Here is a 19,696-nt window from a genome sequence, read left to right on the forward strand (position 1 = left end):
ATGTTCCGTTATGTGTTTTGTTGTGTGCTACTGGATTATGTAACGTCTGGGTTATGTTACTTTATATTAGTCGATTTACTACATCTGTGCTACAGCTAGTTTGTTATGTCTGAGTTGTGTTATATTAATGTTTTGTTATGTTGTATAATAGTATGTTCATTTACATTTTATGGCACTTTGCGACATCTTAATTGCACTACAATATGTCTGAGTTATGTCATGTCATGTTATATGCTGGTTTGTGTTTATGTGCTGTGTCTGGGTTGATGTCATGCAAAGTTTTGCTTTGTTATACTGTTAATATGGTTCGTCATGTAATGATTCATTATGCTTTTTATTCTTTTACAATGTGTTAGGTGATGTTATGCTATATTATGTGACTAAAATGTTTATTGAACTGATATTGCAGTGTGTTCATCCAAGTCAGCTAACAGTAGGCCTTACCTAGAGGTAATTTCATTTACTCAGTCCACTGAAATGGGATATGACAAGGACGTTAACAGGATAAGAATCTTGACAGCTGTAAAATATCCAAAATAATAATGCAACATCCAGTGTCTAGGTGTAATGCTGTAATCCATTATATTATCAAAATGTACATTTAAATTTCATTACCTATATTTACAGAGGGAAGATTACCCTGCCATAGCATTTGTTTGGACAGCATTTTTTGTATCGTAATTTTGAAAACTCTACAGGCCATTTATTTTTTATTAGTGTTTATTTTTCACGAAATATTAAGATGAAAGGCATTCAGCATGTCACTGATACATCCTCCTTGGAGAGGAGGAAAATAAAAAGGAGATGGATTTTTTTCTAGAAGAAAGTGGGTTACTTTAATGTAATATCCCTATGAAAAAAAAAATTTGTTTGTATAAAATTCTGTGTATTTCGCCCTGGAGCAGCAGTTTTCAGGTTTCGGATTCTGCATATCAAAGCAGTGAAGACAGGAATAGGACTGTCAAGTCAAATTCAGTCGGGATACTGGAGTGGTTACTGTTGTTAGCCTGTGCCAACCTTTAGTGTATTAATCTCCTTTGACAGAGACAATGCTCAGAGCCAGTAATTCATACCATCTGTGGTCACTGTACATTACTTCTTAATTATCAGCATGCAGTACAGCTAATTACCACTTGAGGCAGTGACTCGGTCTTGCCATCATTTAAGTGACTGTAACCTTTTCAAAGCAACTTCTGGCAGTTCATTTCATCGGCTCTTGCAGTTTTCAAACTTGTATTCTCAGGTGCCAGCCTGTGGTATGGGAGCAGATGGCATCTGCTTTTAGTCTTGAAGTCCTGGAAATTGATGATAATTCTGCGATGGGAAGGGAAAGTATGAAGGTGTTGTCACACTGTAAATATTTTTAGGGACACAAATAAAACAGGAGGGCCAATTTGTCTCACTACTTGGTGAGTAGAGACAGAACAGACAAATAAAGCGCCAACAGTCTGGCTGCGACATTTCTTTTTTTGGAGAGCGACCGAACTGGCAAATGTTCTAATGCAACATCTCTGGGACTGATCCTACTGCTGCAGCCTCTCTTTATATCTAACCCTGAAAGGAATGTACAGTAATGCCTTTTTCCCTTTTTGTCACTTCTCGCATTTCTTTGGGGGGATCCGGTTTTACTCATTTTATTTCGTTGATCTTGTTCTCTTTTACCTTTTCTGGCCTTTTCAGGTCAAAACCGAGATTCATTTAACATCTCAAACCTTCTGCCGGGGTTCCAAAATGAATTAATTTAAGTACATGGCACTTGGAACTAAGCCACTCTGTTGCTTTTTCATCTATAGTTCTGAATTCCACTTTGTGGGCCAAACGATAGCATTCTGATTCCATTTTTATTTATCTTTTTGGACCATTCCCAATATAGATTGCACTATAGGGCTTCAGGTTCTTGTAATACGCACATTGATGTGTTTGAAAACTTTGCAAAATGATCCTATTTCACTTTTTGTATGTTTTAAAGATGTTACTTTAAAGTATTTACATTTCCTGATTTCTGTTATGAGACAGGAAGTGGATGACAGCTCCATTAACATATCGATGAGAGGAGAAGGTGGTTATCAAAGGCCAACAACATCCAAGGTTTAACACTGTATTTTAGGTTTTGTTATACTTGTTATACAGGAATACACTGTTGAAGGTTTTAGTTGGATGTTCATCTAAAAAAAGTTAAATGTTACTACTTGTTTTGGAATGTTCAGAAAGTGTTCAACAGTAAAGTTCCTATAATGTTTGAAAAATGCTAAAATTGAATGTTTCCTTAACGTTTGCATTATCTTTTTTATTTTTTGAGTGATGTTTTGGACATTCAGAGAACATTCGGAAATAATGTTTTCGTAACTTAATGGGAACGTTAGCAAAACGTTCTTAGAACGTATTTTTGTTAGCTGGGAAGGTGCCATGGACATTGTTCCGCTGACCCTGAATCTCATAGAAAGGAGCCAATAACGCTTATACAGCAAATCCAGTGCACTCCTCTCGCTGACGACTGTGATAAAAATCCATGATTATTGCTGGTCTCATTAAAGCGCATTGTTGTGAATCTGTTTTCTCCACATTGTACCAAATACACTTCCATTCACAAGCCCTGACCATTCACTGTCTGAGCCGAGGGAGGCCCTTTTGTTCCCCGTGATTGGATTGCACCTCTCTGCATGTATGAGGATGGAAAGCGGGCCACCGCCGGCCTGTGTTAGCAGCCAAATGTGCTCACGGCTCTGCGCCGCAGGCATGAGCACCTGACAGCCTGCCATTTGATTGCTAATCATTTTCGAGCCTGTGCCTGGTCTTTTTGATTTGCTCTGCACACTGCCTTGGCTAAATGGAATCAATTAAATGGGTGCTTGTATTCGACGGCCACTTCCAGGAGATCAACTTCTAGATGTAGCAACACAACTAGATTAATTAAATCCAATAAAGAACTCAATTAACAAAAGGAAGGTAGCTGAGGAAGGGTCAGATGGATGTGTGTGTGTGTGTGTGTGTGTGTGTGTGTGTGTGTGTGTGTGTGTGTGTGTGTGTGTGTGTGTGTGTGTGTGTGTGTGTGTGTGTGTGTGTGTGTGTGTGTGTGTGTGTGTGTGTGTGTGTGTGTGTATGTGCGTGCGCTTTTCGGACTGTTTTGTTTCTAGTCGCCTGCGACTGTGAATGAGCTTTCTGTAGAACACTTGTTGTGTGGCTTTATTATTTTTCATGTGTTCTGGGACTGCGAAGGCAATTACAAGACCCAAACAGTCGTCTATTCACTGAACATAGACACAATCAGTATTCCACAAGCACCCTCAGGATTTACTTATATTCCCAGGATAATCTACTGTAGTGGAGTAGTTAGTGACTAGTTTTCCATTAAAACGCACCACTGGGTTAGTTCTGTGTAATCACAATTTTTTCGCTGACATTTGTAATATATTGCTATAAACTATTTTAATTTGAGTGTACTTAAGTGGAAGTCAAGGGGTAAAACAACAGTTGTATTTTCAAGTGACCCAAGAGAGCTGCGGTTCCACTCGCTGACCAAACCAAGGAAGATCAAACCATTGCATATTTAAAAAAAAAGAAAATGACAAGCAGGGTTAATGTGAAACCACAGCAGTGTAATGTTGATTAATGTAGTTTAGGGTTCCCCTTCAGGGACTACCGCTGCGTGAAATCGCAGTGGGAACGCCCTCAGCGTGACGCGTCTGAAGCATGAATGAAATCAGTCAATGGAGAGAATGAGCGTACGGCGAGTGACGTCATCGACCAGGAAGCTATAAATATCCCCTGAGTACACAACACGCCAGCTTTTAGTTACTTCAGCAGCTCTGTGTGTGTCTGAATCTGTCGATTGTGTTTGTCTGTTTTGTCAGGAGTTTTCACTATATATATTTTATATAAAAAAAACAATATGAGCGAGCAGTATAAGAAGTGTGTTCCCCCCTGTACTCGTTACATCACGGGTGGGGATTCTCACGAGTTATGTGTAGCTTGTTTGGGAGTTCAGCATGCCCAGTCGGCTCTCGAGGGAGTCGATTGTCAGCATTGCGAGCGTTTTCCCTTGAGAACTCTGCGCTCGCGGCGATCGCTCTTCGAGGAGAGTGATTTGCTGCGAGCTCCCCGAGGCTCGGGTCCCGCTTCTGTTGAGGCAGAGCGGCGGCGCTTGTCTTGGGGCTCGCAGATGGATCTCGCTGGCGACGTTGAGATGGGCTCCGCCCTATCTCAGCTATCTCCGACGAGATCTAGTGCCTCTCACCCGGCTCTGGAAGCACGCGCTGCGGCGGTTACTTCTGCCCGGGTGGAGGCACATGATGATGTTGAATTGAGATTTTCCAGTTCTGAGGAGCTGGATGTCGAAAGTTTTGCATCAGAGAAAACTAGTTTATCACATTATACTGCAAATGAAGAAGGTTTGATGGATGTATTATCTCGGGCTGTTGAAAAGCTAAAATAAAATAAAAAAAAATAACAGTATCGAGTGGCCAGCTGATAGACAGGTTTCTAGAATTAAAAGCAATCTAGATGATAGATTTCTGTCTGCACGACCTCAACCTTCTAGCCGGTGCTTACCGTTCTTCCCAGATCTTCATGCTGAGGTTTCAAAGACCTGGGTTAGACCGGTTTCAAGCAGAATTTACACAAATCAGTCCAATGCTTATGGTAACATTGTTGGTGCTAAATCTGCTGGTTATGTGACGATACTGTAGGCGGAGGAGACGCTTGCGAGCTATCTCTCTCCTGCTTCATCGTCTTCACTTAAAGCACCGGCTCTTCCACCAAAAAATAAATAAATAAATAAATATATATACCTCTGTGCTGCTGGGGAAGGCTTACTCGGTGGCTCGGCAGGCGGCTGCATGTTTGCATACGATGACTTTTATGCAGGCTTTTCAGGCCGACCTGCTCAAAGGAAATCTTAAGGGGGTCCCCGCCGAGAGAGGCTTGCGTTCACCTCCCTTAAGGGTGCCCTGTCTCTCCCGGCGCCCTCAGGGGCCCGTCCTACTAACCCTGCCGAAACAGGGCGTAGAAGGGTCTGGCGAGTGCTTTCCCGAGGGACGCTCGCCGCCTCTAAGGAGGGTTCTAGTGTGTTCAGACCAGTCGTTCCCTGCCGGTGCGCCGTTACAGGGCACTGTGTCTGTCACGCAGAATGTTCAACCAGAGCAAAGTCTTTCGTCGAGTTCGTCTTCAAAAAGAGCACAGCAGAAGCGGAGTGTCACGTCTCGTGCCCCCCTGCAGAGAAACTGGAGGGACGAGGCGGGGTGCTCTCCGGCGCGGCCTTCTCGGGGCAGGACTGATCTGAGGACAGTCATTGTCGCCAGAAAGGCCGCTTCGAAAAAGGGTGAGGGTGGTCCCCATCGGGAAAAACTTGAGTTCACCGCACAAAAACACGGTGCCCTGTCTTTCTCGATGCCCTCAGGGGTCTGTTCTACTAACCCTGCCTATACAGGGCGTAGAGAGACTCGGCGAGCGATTTCCCGAGGGACGCTCGCCCCCTCCAAGGAGGGTTGTGGAGTGCTCAGACCAGCTGTTTCCTGCCAGTATGTTAGAGGGCGCTGTGTCTGTCACTCGGGATGTTCATCCGGAGGCCAGTCTCGAGAGGCTGGTTCCCTTAGTAGAGTTCCTGGCGGAATGGGTCCCCCACCCAGCAGGGAGTTAGGATACTACTTCATCGAAAAAGAAAAAAAAATCCTGACGTGCTGAACGTCAGGGTTCTGAGGGTGGTCCCTATCGTGAAAGACCTGAGTTCACTGCACAAGAACACGGTGCCCTGTCTTTTCCGATGCCCTCAGTGGTCTGCTCTACTAACCCTGCCTTCACAGGGCGTAGAGAGACTCGGCGAGCGATTTCCCGAGGGACGCTCGCCCCCTCCGAGGAGGGTTGTGGAGTGCCCAGACCAGCTGTTCCCTGCCAGTACGTTACAGGGCGCTGTGTCTGTCACTGGGGATGTTCAAATCAGATCCGAGGACTGGTTTGTCATGATAGATCTAAAGGACGTTTACTTCCATGTATCTATCCTCTTTCAACACAGGAAGTTCCTGAGGTTCACTTTCGGGGGCGAAGCATACCAATATCGGGTTCTTCCATTCGGCCTAGCACTGTCACCCCGAACATTCACGAAGTGTACGGATGCTGCTATAGCCCCGCTGAGGTTACAGGGCATCCGCTTTCTGTACTAAATAGACGATTGCTTGATTCTAGCTCAATCGGAACAACAGGCGGTTCGGCACCGAGATGTCGTTCTTGCTCATATCAAGTGACTGGGGCTGAGGCTCAACGCCAAAAAGAGTGTTCTTTCTCCATTACAGAGAACCACTTTTCTAGGTGTAGTGTGGGATTCAACGACGATGCAGGCACGATTGTCACCTGCTCGTATTGCTTTGATTCTCGCTGCAGTAGATCAGGTCAAGCTAGGCCAGTCATCCACTGTAAAACAGTTCCAGAGACTGCTAGGTCTCATGGCAGCTGCGTCCAACGTGATACCTCTTGGCCTCTTGCACATGAGACTGTTACAGTGGTGGCTCAGGACCAAGGGATTCTCCCCGAGGGGAAATCCGCTTCGCATGATCGTGAGTTTGCGACGGTGTCATCACGCCCTGATCATGTGGAAAGATCCTTGGTTTCTGTCCCAAGGCCCTGTGTTAGGAGCTCCTTGTCATCGCATTATGCTAATGACAGATGCCTCTCTCACGGCTGGGCTCAGGGTCTGTGGGAGGACCATCATCAACTGTGGCACTTAAACTGCCTAGAGATGTTGGCGGTGTTTCAGGCTCTGAAACACTTCCTCCCAGACCTAAGGGGCCACCATGTTCTTGTCCAGACAGACAACACATCGGTGGTTTCTTATATCAACCATCCAGCTGGGGTTGGATGCGATGGTACATCCGTGGCCGAGGTCACGTCTGTACGCTTTTCCCCCGATCGCTCTGCTCCCAGGAGTTCTGGAGAGGGTTCGCCGGGACGGGCTCAGTCTCCTGCTAATAGCCCCGTTCTGGTCGGCCTGGGTATGGTTTGCGAACCTAGTGTCTCTCCTCAACGGCTCTCCCCTAGAGATACCGATCAGGAGAGATCTGCTCTCTCAGGCGAGTGGGTCGATCCTTCACCCCCGTCTAGAGCTATGGAGGCTGTGGGCTTGGCCTCTGAGGGGGCCCAGCTCATAGATTCTGGTCTCTCGGCTGAGGTCGTTGAGACCATCCTCCGATCCAGAGCTCCCTCCACGAGGAAGTTATATGCCGCGAGGTGGAAACTTTTCACCTCTTGGTGTGGAGAGCGCCAGCAGGACCCAGTTAACTGCCCGGTTGGTACAGTCCTGGATTTCCTGCAGGACCGTCTCTCCACAGGGTTATCCCACTCCACACTGAAGGTGTATGTGGCGGCCTTAGCTGCTTACCACACCCCTTCAAGTGGAGGTTCCCTCGGGAAACACCCGCTTATGTCTCGCTTCCTTCGTGTCACCTTGAGGCTGAGGCCTGCAGTTCGCACAAGGGTACCAGCTTGGGATCTGGCCGTCATCTTAGAAGGTCTCTCCCTTGCTCCTTTCGAGCCCATCGAGGAAGTTTCGGAAAAGTTTCTTACTCTAAAGACTATCCTTCTTCTCGCTATCTCATCTCTAAAAAGAATTGGAGATATTCAAGCACTTTCGGTGGCTCCCTCGTGCCTGGAATTTGCTCCTGGTTGGTTAAGGCCTTTCTCTTTCCGAGACCAGGTTATGTTCCTAAGGTTCCAACTGTTTCAGTTAGACCTATAGTTCTGCAGTTTTCTGTCCTCCGCCTTTTCTGACGTCAGACCAGGAGAAAATTAATTTGCTGTGCCCAGTTTGGGTTTTGATGCTTACGTCCACAGAGCTGCCCTGTGGAGGAGATCGGAACAAATGTTCGTCTGTTTGGGTCACCTAAGAAAGGGTGTCCTGCATCTAGAAAAAGGATGAGCAAGTGGGTGGTCGAGGCCATCCCACTTGCTTATGGTTCGGCCCATCAGCCTTCACTTTGGCTGTAAGGGCTCATTCCACCCGGAGTATGGCTGCTTCTACAGCTCTTCTTTCAGGAGCTTCTCTTCAGGACGTTTGTGATGCGGCAGGCTGGTCCTCACCACACACTTTCGTTAGATTTTATTCCCTCGATCTTAGCTCCACTCCCGGGGCTCAGGTTCTCTCGTCGGTTTGTGTCTCCTAATGACACACGACAGGGATTTGGTCGTATGGGGATGTGGGTATTGCGTTCCCACTGCGATTTCACGCAGCGGTAGTCCCTGAAGGGGAACCTCCCGGGTTACGTATGTAACCCTAGTTCCCCGAAGGGACGGACGCTGCGTGTCCTGCCATACTCTCGGCATCCCCTTGGGTCGCTGCTTCAGTAACTTTTAAGCTGTCGTGTTGTGTACTCAGGGGATATTTATAGCTTCCTGGTCGATGACGTCACTCGCCGTACGCTCATTCTCTCCATTGACTGATTTCATTCATGCTTCAGACGCGTCACGCTGAGGGCGTTCCCACTGCGATTTCACGCAGCGTCCGTCCCTTCGGGGAACTAGGGTTACATACGTAACCCGGGACGTTAACTACACTGCTAGCATACAGTAAAATAATAATAAACATAGTGAGTTGCCTTGTTGTCTAGTGCCTAGGCAACTACTCTCTAAGGCAGCATCCTAACTGAAACAAAACCTTGCAACTGACTTGATTTGGGAAGGTTTTTCATGTTGCAATGTACTCTATATGCCATTCAAATAGCATTCCTCACACAAAGCACACATGCGTGTCTACTCACTACTGAGTTCAGTGGAGTTTGCTGTTAGCATGTTGCAAAGCTAACATAACAATAAGCTAAAATAATAGCATACAGGAGTATTGGGTAAATTACTGTACTTCTAATCAGATTTATTTTTTCAAATCTTGTTTATAGTTTGAATGAGTTTGTAATTGCCATTCATCTATGGAAGTAAAATAATGCCAATTGTTTTTGAAACAAAAAAGCTTCTTGAAAAAATATGCATTGCATTAACCCTGCTTGCATTTTAATGCATTGTATATTTAGGACTTGCATTTTTATGGGCTGAAACTCAACATGGTTTATTTGTTTATTTTTTTGCTGTGTATATTTCATTTCAACATATTTCACACACATTTTCATTATTAAAAATTCAATAATCCATTCTGTTTACAAATACAACCTATGATAATCGACAGACAATTTCCGGTCCATGTTATTTCGCTTCACAAATTCGCTTCCACAAATTCAGTGGTTCAAATTCGACAGAAAATTCAACATTTGACATCCAGGAACGGCAGGAATATCAGCAGATTTTTGATATTTAATAAAATAAACTGACAAATCATGTGTAAATATTGATATTTTTTTCAGTAGGCCTACCAAATTGTATCATATTTATTTTAATATCAACTATCTAAAAAGTGTGCATCATAGATACAGTCGGTTGGTCTGGGAACGCCCCGTCACGTGATGTGAATTTAGCCCGTGGGGGAAAACATTGCCTTGGCGCTCATTGAAATACACGCGACAATCATGCCGAAGAGGTGCTGTGTCGTTTTCTGTACCGCCAATAAACAAACAAATTATGAATTGAAGTTCTACATCCTTCCTAATAAACACACAGAACCGGAAAGGAGGTCAAAATGGCTACAAGCAATAAATAGTAGTGTAATGTGATGTTCTGTAATACCTCTATAGTACTTCTATAGTATGTCCCAAAATACTATAGTATTCCTATAGGATTACTATAATATTTTGTCCTAAAATACTACAAGATTCCTATAGTTGTTTTTCATAAGGGATGTCTCATTCACATTTGCGTTATCAGCTGAAGGCTCGCTTGATAGGCCAATCGCTACGGTCTACACTCAATACAGACTGCAGTCTGTGAGTTAGGGATCACTGTCAGCACAGTCCCTCGGCAACCTCGTACTACTGATCACCGTTTTACAAAAGGATTAATAGTTTGGTGTGAAGCATACGTACAATTGGTAAGTGACAAGGTTTTATGGAGTTATTGTATGCAACATATGATTGAGTTATAGGCTAATGTTACCGGTAGCTACCGCGATGTCTTACCTGGAGATCCAACCAGATAGCAAAATATGTCTGGAAATGACACCTCCGGTGATTTGGTCGGGTCATTGACCCAGTTTTTAATTAAATATGGGCAATCGTACCCTATTGCAAATAGGTACAAAATCGTACCCATTCAAATACACGATGTTCGCTGTGTTTTCCCCCACGCCGACCACGCCCCCAACTATGACGTGTATGTATGCCCATAGACTGTAAAAAAGATGGACGACGCCCCTTCACTCTCTTCCATTGGTGAAACTTGAAGCCGCCAAAGTCCTAATATGACGCAGACATCTTGTGCAGATTTGGGACCTGCTTCAGTAGAGAATGCGGGACCCGTGTCTGGGCAGTAGTGAACAGGAAGTAAACCCGCGATATCAAGGTCCCGCCCTCACTCCCGCAGAAACGGTTAGTACAAAGTTTACTGTGTTAAATAAACAGTTATAGACATGTAGAAATTCAAGTTGAAGCTCCAATCTCCTCCCGAAAATCCAAAAAAATTTATTTTGGTGCCTCAGTGACCACTACGCTCATAGAAGCTGTCAATCACACAGCTGTCAATCATGACGTCACATTCCCATTTTTATAGCATTGCATTACGAACCAAGATCAAACTTATTTTAAAAAACGAACACTTAAACTTAAATCAGCATGATAAAAACTACCTAAAATGACAGCAACATTTTTTTGAAAAAAATGTATTTGAAGTGTAATTTGATTGTTTAGTTTCTATCGCGTCTATTAGACTTCATGGGGAGGCGGGCTTAATGAGTTAAACTGGGACCAGCCACCGGGGGGCGATCAAGGTGCTTTGACTTCACTTTTCAGCACTTGTGCGGCACGCTTGATCATGCTTGACACCTACATGAACAATTTACAGTTGGTTTTATGACTGCCAGTCATTCTTTTCTTTTCGTTTGTAACTTTAGAGATGGTCCCTAAATGTGCGAATATCGAATATGAGGTAACTTATTGAGGGAATCCCCAGTTCTGCAGCACAGCGAAAAAGTTGAGAAAACTAAACAACCGAGAGAAATATATGTCTACTAACGTTACTTCAGATTTAACGTTTTATCTGTACATCAGCATTGGGAAATAACATTATAATCTCATTCACGGTAGAGAAAGCTGCTTACATGTACAAACTAACTCTGAAGACATGTTAACACAGCTTTTGTGACTTATCAGCTTTTCCATATATATATATATATATATATATATATATATATAATACAAATACTTACCTCTTGCTCAATTTCTGTAAATCCGCTCCTCTTTGGTTTTCTTCGTCAACAGCCGCTTGCACCCCCTGCTGGTGAGGCGACTAACAGCTATGGAGATTATCAATCGGCAATCCTCTGAAATTCCTGCCATTTTCGGATGTCAAAAGTTGAATTTTCTGTCGATTTTGAACCACTGAATTTGTGGAAGTGAATTTGTAAAGCGAAATAAAATGGACCGAAAATTGCCTGTCGAATATTAGACGATAGGTTGTATTTTTAAACAGAATTAATATTCTGGAAGTGAAACCTGAAAGGTGATTATGGATTATTGAATTTTTAATAGTGAAAACGTGTGTGAAATGTTTTGAATCAAAATATTCACAGCTTAAATATACAACCATGCTGAATATCAGCCCATATAAATGCAAACCCTAAAAATAGAATGCATTAAAATGCAAGCAGGGTTAATGCAATGCATAGTTTTTCAAGAAGTGCAATTCAACAAGCTTTTTTTGTTTCAAAAACATTTGTTATTATTTTACTTCCATATTCATCTTACTTCATCCTCTAGCTTAGATTTTTTCAGAGTTTGTCACATGTGCATTTTGGGATTGCCTACTCTGCAAATGATATATGTAATGACTTAGAATTTGACCAAATAAAGGTATATTTCTATAGTCCACTAAAATGTAAACTACATAGGGCGCTCTCTAGGTTTTTGGAACAGAGCTTGAACTCCTTAAATTCTGTTTATTTGATATAATTTAATTTGTACTTTTTTTTTTAATAGGCCCAAAATAGTCTATAAAATAATTCTCATTCAACCAAAAACTATTGACTGTGCTGCTTCCAGGGGAGAAGGAGCCAATTGTGATATAGGCTACTAGAAAAGAAAAAAAAACTATTAAAAACTGTTTACATAAGCTCTCCTGAGGTTTAAAAGTGTGATAACATTTCATGGATGTAAAAACAAAAAAGCATTTGGAAGTTTTATTTTTTATTTCTCTGACATATTTTCAACTGCATTTTGCTTTTGAATATTTCAATAGCTTTCGATCCTTTTATGGCTTTGAAGTTGAACAGCAATGCATACATACACTGATTCGATTATTTCTTCTTTCTGCAGGTTTTTTGAGCACAGGAGACCAGGCAGCCAAGGGAAACTATGGACTTCTTGATCAAATTCAGGCCCTGCGCTGGACGAGTGAAAACATTGCATTCTTTGGGGGTGACCCTTTACGCATTACTGTTTTTGGATCTGGGGCAGGGGCCTCCTTTGTCAACCTGCTGACTCTTTCCCATTATTCTGAAGGTAACCGTTGGAGCAATTCAACCAAAGGTACAATGCAGAGGTTTTAACTTTTGACAATTTTTGTCTGCATGCTAAAGCTGTTTGTGTTATGTACTCATATATATATATATATATATATATATATATATATATATATGATAACACTTGTTTATGGAAATTATATTTCCCTGGGTTGTTTCATGTTCCCATCTTTATTTAGTTTTTTGTCCATACACATCACCAGGCACGCCATGAGCACACTGTCCAAATACCCCATTCACCTTCCATAGGCACAAAAAGGGTAAATACATTAATTCCATTTTGAGTCTCTCTGCTTGGAAGATTGCTTTGTGAAGAGGTCTCCTGGCACAGCCCTGCTTTAAGGTTGTCACTATCATTCAAATGAACCCAGAGACACTTTTGGAAGAGACTTCAGTGTGCCATGCGATAGCTTTGCCCTGAGGCAAACCGTGCACTGCCTAATCTTGAATAATTTTTGTATATTTCATATATTTTCCTTTTCTTTTAAAATTTTAGCAGTGTATCCATTCACAAATATATTTGTCTGTTCATCCAAAATTGTCACCATTTCGTTGGATTGCGAACTGAAACATCCCCTTATCTCCATTTCATTTCCATGTGTGTTTTTATAGTTTTTGTCTTCTTTAGAAAGATCATGTTTTTTTCTCATAACTGCACTGTTAAGACTGAGATCCCAGTGGTTGTCATGGTAACAGAGTAACTCAATTTTCCTCTCTCTTGCTCTTTCTTTCTGTCTTTATCACAAGCACACACTTTCTCTCTTGCTCACTCACTGTCTTTTTTGTCTTTACATTTGTGCATGATATCTGCTTCTCTTCAATGGTATGGGTCAATTCTTGACGTCTATAGGTGAAAGGGGTTTACAGGGTTCAAAAAGCTATTCACTGTTAATGCGCTGTAATCAAAATTCTTGAAATAGTCACAAATCCCGCTTAAAATTACACAATTTCATTTAGTTTCATTTCAAATTCTTAACTATTTCTTGACTATGTAAAATGTTATAAAAATATTTTACACTAATATAATTTGTAAAGAAAAATGTTGTTTTAAATAAATATAAACACGTGGTCATTAGTGGTCTCAGACGTTTGAACCCTACTGTGGTATGCAGTGATTTTTCTCTTTGTGATTCTGTTTTGTTTTTCCTGTACAGGTCTTTTCCAAAGGGCCATAGCCCAAAGTGGCACAGCCTTGTCCAGCTGGGCTGTAAGTTTTCAGCCGGCCAAGTATGCCCGCATGCTGGCCAAGAAGGTGGGGTGCAACCTCAAAGATACGGTGGATATGGTAGAGTGCCTACAGAAAAAACACTACAAAGAACTATTGGAGCAGGACATCCAGCCTGCCCGCTACCACATCGCTTTTGGGCCTGTCATAGATGGTGATGTAATTCCCGATGACCCCCAGATCCTTATGGAGCAAGGGGAGTTCCTCAACTATGACATTATGCTTGGCGTCAACCAAGGCGAGGGGTTGAAGTTTGTGGAACCCATTGTGGACAATGAGAATGGTGTTCAAGCCAACGATTTTGACTATGCCGTGTCAAGTTTTGTGGATGATTTATATGGTTACCCTGAGGGGAAGGACATCCTTCGTGAGACCATTAAATTTATGTACACTGACTGGTCTGACCGCCACAACTCAGAGACCAGAAGAAAGAGCCTGCTGGCACTCTTCACAGATCATCAGTGGGTGGCTCCAGCTGTGGCCACAGCAGACCTCCACTCCAGTTTTGGCTCGCCTACTTATTTCTATGCCTTCTACCATCACTGCCAGACGGAGCAGGTCCCACCCTGGGCTGATGCGGCACATGGCGATGAGATCCCGTATGTTTTCGGGCTGCCCATGATAGGTCCAACTGAGCTCTTCCCCTGCAACTTCTCCAAAAATGATGTGATGCTTAGTGCAGTGGTAATGACCTACTGGACCAATTTCGCCAAGACTGGGTAAGTCTCTAGGCAACAGGGAATTATTTCTAATCAATTTACTTGAGGCCAACAATACGGTTATTAATTAGGATTTAGAGGTGATTTTGAATGCAAATTTGTTTTGTTGTAAGACCACCAACACAAACATCTCATAATTCAGAAATTGAATTTGCTATTAAGGTACAATACCTTGTTGTTACCAGGAAACAGTGCTACATGGTTCCTAAGATTTAATCATTGCTTAATTATTTGCTAATGCATTCTCACTCACAAATACTTGTTAAGATTCCCAAGGTTATGCTACATTAAATTTATGCAACTGCTTTTTACGCAACAGCAATTTAGTTTGCTTCAATTTAGGTGTAATGCAGTGAATAAAGTAATGCTGATGATCACTTAGAGTGAGTTTAGTGTTTATATGACATTGCTGCCTAGACATATAATCATCTCAAGCGAGGACAACAAATCAATTTGTGTGCAAATGTGTAATTTCTTCTCTCATATATATTCTCGTTAATTTTAAAAGCAGGTGCTGTTGTCAGGAAACCCTAATGTGCACTGAGAGAATATTAGGGGTCTCTAGGCACTCCCCTAAGACTTGACTGTAATGGTTTGTGTGATATTTGTCTTATGGAGTGAATTTCCATGTGCAATTCTGAAAGAGGAATTGTAGAAATTATCTTTTTTGTGGGGAGTACTGAAATCTTCCTTTTACCTTTCAGTGACCCCAACCAGCCAGTTCCACAGGACACCAAGTTCATCCACACCAAGCCTAATCGCTTTGAGGAGGTGGCCTGGATGCGTTACAACCAAAAGGACCAACTATACCTGCACATTGGCTTGAAGCCCCGTGTCAAGGAACATTACCGTGCCAATAAAGTCAACTTATGGCTGGAGCTGGTACCTCATCTCCATAGCCTCAATGAGGTCACCCAGATCATTTCCACCACCACGAAGTTGCCTCCACCCGAGGTCACTCCACGTACACCAAAGAAGATCCCAGTTAACACCAAGAGACCCTACCCTACGCCGTTTCCCACCGAAACACAGGACAGCCACAACCAGAACCAAAACCAACCTTTCCTAGTGGACCAGCGGGACTACTCGACCGAACTAAGCGTCACCATCGCCGTTGGTGCTTCGTTGCTCTTCCTCAACATTTTGGCTTTTGCCGCACTCTACTACAAGAAGGACAAGCGAAGGCATGAGGTCCACCGGCGTTGCAGCCCACAGAGGACCACAGCCAATGAGCTACCCCATACGCAAGAAGAGGAGATCATGTCTCTACAAATGAAACACAGCGATTTGGAGCGGGAGTGCCGGGAGGCTATGCACCCGCACGAGGTGGTCCTGAGAACTGCCTGCCCACCCGATTACACGCTTGCCATGCGCCGTTCACCGGACGACATCCCTCTTATGACCCCCAACACCATAACTATGATACCCAACAGCATGCCAGGCCTCACCTCCTTACACCCTTTCAACAGTTACTCCAGTGGACAGAATAACACCCTGCCCCATCCACACCCTCATTCACACTCCACCACTAGAGTATAGCCACACACACACGTTCTCACACACATACACTCCCGCAGATGTGGAGTACGAGTGTGACAATGGACGGAGGTGATGGCACTGAGTTGAGGAATATCTTTACTCCAGGTGCTCGGAGGAACAGGAAATAACAATGCTTTTGTTCCTAGAGATCAAAACTATCATTTTATATTAATGGCGTGAACAAAAAGAGACAAAAAAAAACTATTTCTGATGTAATGAAAAACAAACAGAGATGATTTTTTACCCTTATATTGTGACAAAACCAGGGCCATTTCCTGGAAACAACTATCAGTCTGGGATTCTTTGAGGAATGGTTTGAGTCGGTTACCCGGAGAGGAAACGACGGAAGCACAGAAGAGATGACGTGTGGGAGGCCCTATGTAAACAAAAGGAAACATATTGTTTTCCCGGGGCACTGGATTGTAGATTACTCTCTTCAGAGCAGACGGGAGATGCTGCTTACCTAATTTAGGCATGCGTTCTCCTTCTGGTGGAGAATGTGGAATACTACGGGGAAAAAGGAGAGAATGAGAAATCCTCAAGAATATGCACAATAGAGACATTCACAGAATGTCTTTGAATTCTTTTTGTCAATTTATTTTTGGGGGAACAATTTTATTGTATAGGACCTATTTACATATCTAGATATGTACACAAAGCACCCATGCTCTTTAAGCCCTGGCTGGGGGCGCTGATACTGAGGAGTCTGCCTCAAGAGCGTAGCGGGGAATTTATTGGCTTCCTGGCAGATACAGCTTCATCACACAAGTGCTGTCTATACTGAAACTGGTGGACTCAAAGGGAGGCTGGATATTTTTAGCACGACACGCATGACAATTTATCTGCTTGGTGGCTGTTCTGCTGATTAAGTCATTATTTAAAACAAAAAAAAATCATTTTCTTCCCCGTTTGGATTTGTTTAAGGAAATACTGCTCTGATTGGCTCACGGGAGGAATTGGAATATGCTTACGGGGGCGGACATTGTGGGTTCTGGAGATGGTGACCGGAAGGGGTGGGGATACGCTAACTAGATTGCGTTTGCAAATAGCTCGAGTGAACCTGGTTATAACGACTAGTTTTGTACATGTGTGTTGGTAAAACTTTTTGATAGTGGTGAATCACTTCCTGTTTGAGCTCCCATGTGTGGGACATTAATGTACTTTTTGATTTGCTCATTGGTCTTGGTTATAATACACTGGTTTTTTTTTTTAAGTTGCTAATAGTCAAACCACCCTATCTTAGAAAATTTCTTACCTGTAATGTTTGATTCTCATTTCTTTATTTTCGGTGCTTTATGAAGCAGTCCCCCATGCAGCTTTGAACAACCAGTGACCAACGCAGGGATTTATTCTGTACAACTTCGAGACTTGCGTTGGTATCCCCTCATCCAGAACTTTCTGTGAATCCCCTGAACGATCATCTTGAATTAATCCCTCACTGGATACAGTAGGGCCCCTGATGAAAGAGTGTATTAGGGGGGCTTCTGATGTTACGAAGCCCTTGATCATACTGCTTAAAGCTAGCTATAGAAAGAAAGAAAAGAGAAAGACAAATGGAGAAACTTGAAAAGAAAGTAAAACTTTTGTCAGTTATTACCCAGAGATAAGTGCTCAACGTCATAAGCCTTTGTGCTAAAAGCCAGTTTCACCTGTAAATCTCTCAGTAATTGCTAGTTTTATCCATCCTTGATTATTTTACTTTTCTCAAAGCCTTGTTACGTATCATGCTATATGCTAATTATCAACGCCAATGAATCCCTGACTAAAGACAGGAGGACAACTGATGAGAGAGTCTGTTACGGGGCCTTCTGATATTAAGAGGCCATTGAAGCTAGCTAGAGAAAGAGAATTAAGAAACATTCATGATTAATTTGCTCAGAGCCTCGTTACATTACATACTACATGCTAAAATGGCCTGGGGTGCTAACCCATTGTTCCCTTTTTGTGGGTAGTCACTTCAGTGTGACAGTTCCTGTGGTGACAGTTTAGATTTCTTGTGAATCCTTTTTACTCATGGTAAATTTGATTGAACTCCAACATCAGTGAAAGGAAAACTTCTACTCTTTTTTTCTCAGCATGTAGCATATAAATATAGAAAAAACGGAAATAGATTGATGATTTGGTTCTCCCAGATCAGGCCCTGCTCTTTGCTTTTGTGCAAACTCTCTTGGTCAACTAGTCCATGCTAATGCTGTGTCCTAACCAGATGCGACACAATAAAGTGACACACAGTAAAAACTATCCTTTTCGTGTGCTGTAAATCAGAGTTTATATTCTTGACCATGACAGGACATTTTGACGTTGACTTTTAAAATCCTGCTCCACATTGCTGAATATTAAATATGAAATATCAAATATGTTCTGATTGGCCGTGTTTGCTTTCAACAAAATTACATGGAGATGGAAATGGAGTAATGACCAAAGCGAATACATTAGATATCATTTTACTAGCAGCACAGCCTTTCACATATTAAGGTAATTAATTAATAGTTGGTGTGGAAAAGGATAAAACAGAGTGAATACCTGGGCCCTGGTGAATAGCTGGAGGCAGAGGACTAATGAGGGACGAGGGAAGCCAAGAAAGGGAACAAGATTGAAAGAATCGTGCTGCTCTTCTCCTGATCAGCCAACTTGTGACACACTCTGTCCCCAACAACATGTTCCCATTCAGGACACAATCTCCTCTGGGCTTATCCTCTCTGTTCTGCCTTCACCTGTGACAACCTTGTTCAGTACAAACAGGGCAGAGAGAGCATCACTTTTCTGTATGCCAATCCTCATTTGCAGGTATGCATATGTAAAGTCAGCCTGCCCATGTGTACCCCTGCAAAGGAAGCTCCTTTGAACGATATTAAAATTTAATGAACCGTACACCGGTGGGGTGCGCGGAGGATTCAACTTGTGCATGCACATTTACCAAGGAGAGAGATAGGATTCATCTGTAATTGGTAAGATCCACAGCTCAGTATGTTTCTTCACACACATGCACATATGTTCACATACACACATGCCAGGACAAGCCTTGTAACTGAATGTAATGCAAGACTGAGGGCCATTTTCTTACAAACAGCAACCAAATTTCATTATTTGTTTATTTTCTACTGGCTGACCTTGAAAGAAGATAAAAATGGCTGTTGAGAACTACAGAGGGTTGTTGTGATGTAGATTATTTGTCATTTTGTCTTTCTTTCTGGTTAAATAGGATTTAATCTTCTGGAGCACAATAAATGATTTTATCAAGCTCAACTTACATTGGTCTTTCTTTACCACTCGTTTGCCTAAATGGTTGTATCATGTCCAAACTTTTGCCTGTCAATGTTGCATTGTGTGGTGTTTGTTATTCAGGTAAATTGCTTTAAACATTTTTAATTCAACAGTAGTGAAATCTGCAAAAGAAGACCGTAGTGAAATCTGTAATACCATGCATAAAAGTGGCACAACCGTTTACTGTATTCGCCCCATGCAAACACAATCGTGGAGGAAGGCACCCACTACAGAACTGTTACATTGGCACAGTTACCCTGTCTAGTTAATGTTGCCTAAAACTTACATACCAACAAAATTCTTATCCAGATGTACTGCATGAGCAAATCCTTTTATTTCAGAAATCTTGAA

General features: G+C 42.7%; 1 protein-coding gene across 10 annotated transcripts in view; it reads left to right on the forward strand.

Annotated features, from left to right (window-relative positions):
* The window catches only part of nlgn1 (neuroligin 1), a 335,026-nt gene extending 315,699 nt beyond the window's left edge, over positions 1–19,327 (forward strand). For 8 of the 10 annotated variants that reach the window (XM_077203052.1, XM_077203056.1, XM_077203060.1 and 5 more), the window contains 3 exons: positions 12,393–12,605; positions 13,753–14,542; positions 15,247–19,327. In XM_077203052.1, the coding sequence (XP_077059167.1) occupies positions 12,393–12,605; positions 13,753–14,542; positions 15,247–16,081 (1,838 nt within the window). In that variant the 3' untranslated portion in view covers positions 16,082–19,327. The remainder of the gene's footprint in view (positions 1–12,392; positions 12,606–13,752; positions 14,543–15,246) is intronic. The other 2 variants (XM_077203057.1, XM_077203061.1) reach the window with 1 other exon arrangement.
* The last annotated feature ends 369 nt before the right edge of the window (positions 19,328–19,696 follow it).

This window comes from Siphateles boraxobius, unplaced genomic scaffold (genome assembly GCF_051911475.1).
Source record: "Siphateles boraxobius isolate OS27281-9 unplaced genomic scaffold, OSU_SipBor_1 5, whole genome shotgun sequence".
NCBI classification, from domain to species: domain Eukaryota; kingdom Metazoa; phylum Chordata; class Actinopteri; order Cypriniformes; family Leuciscidae; genus Siphateles; species Siphateles boraxobius.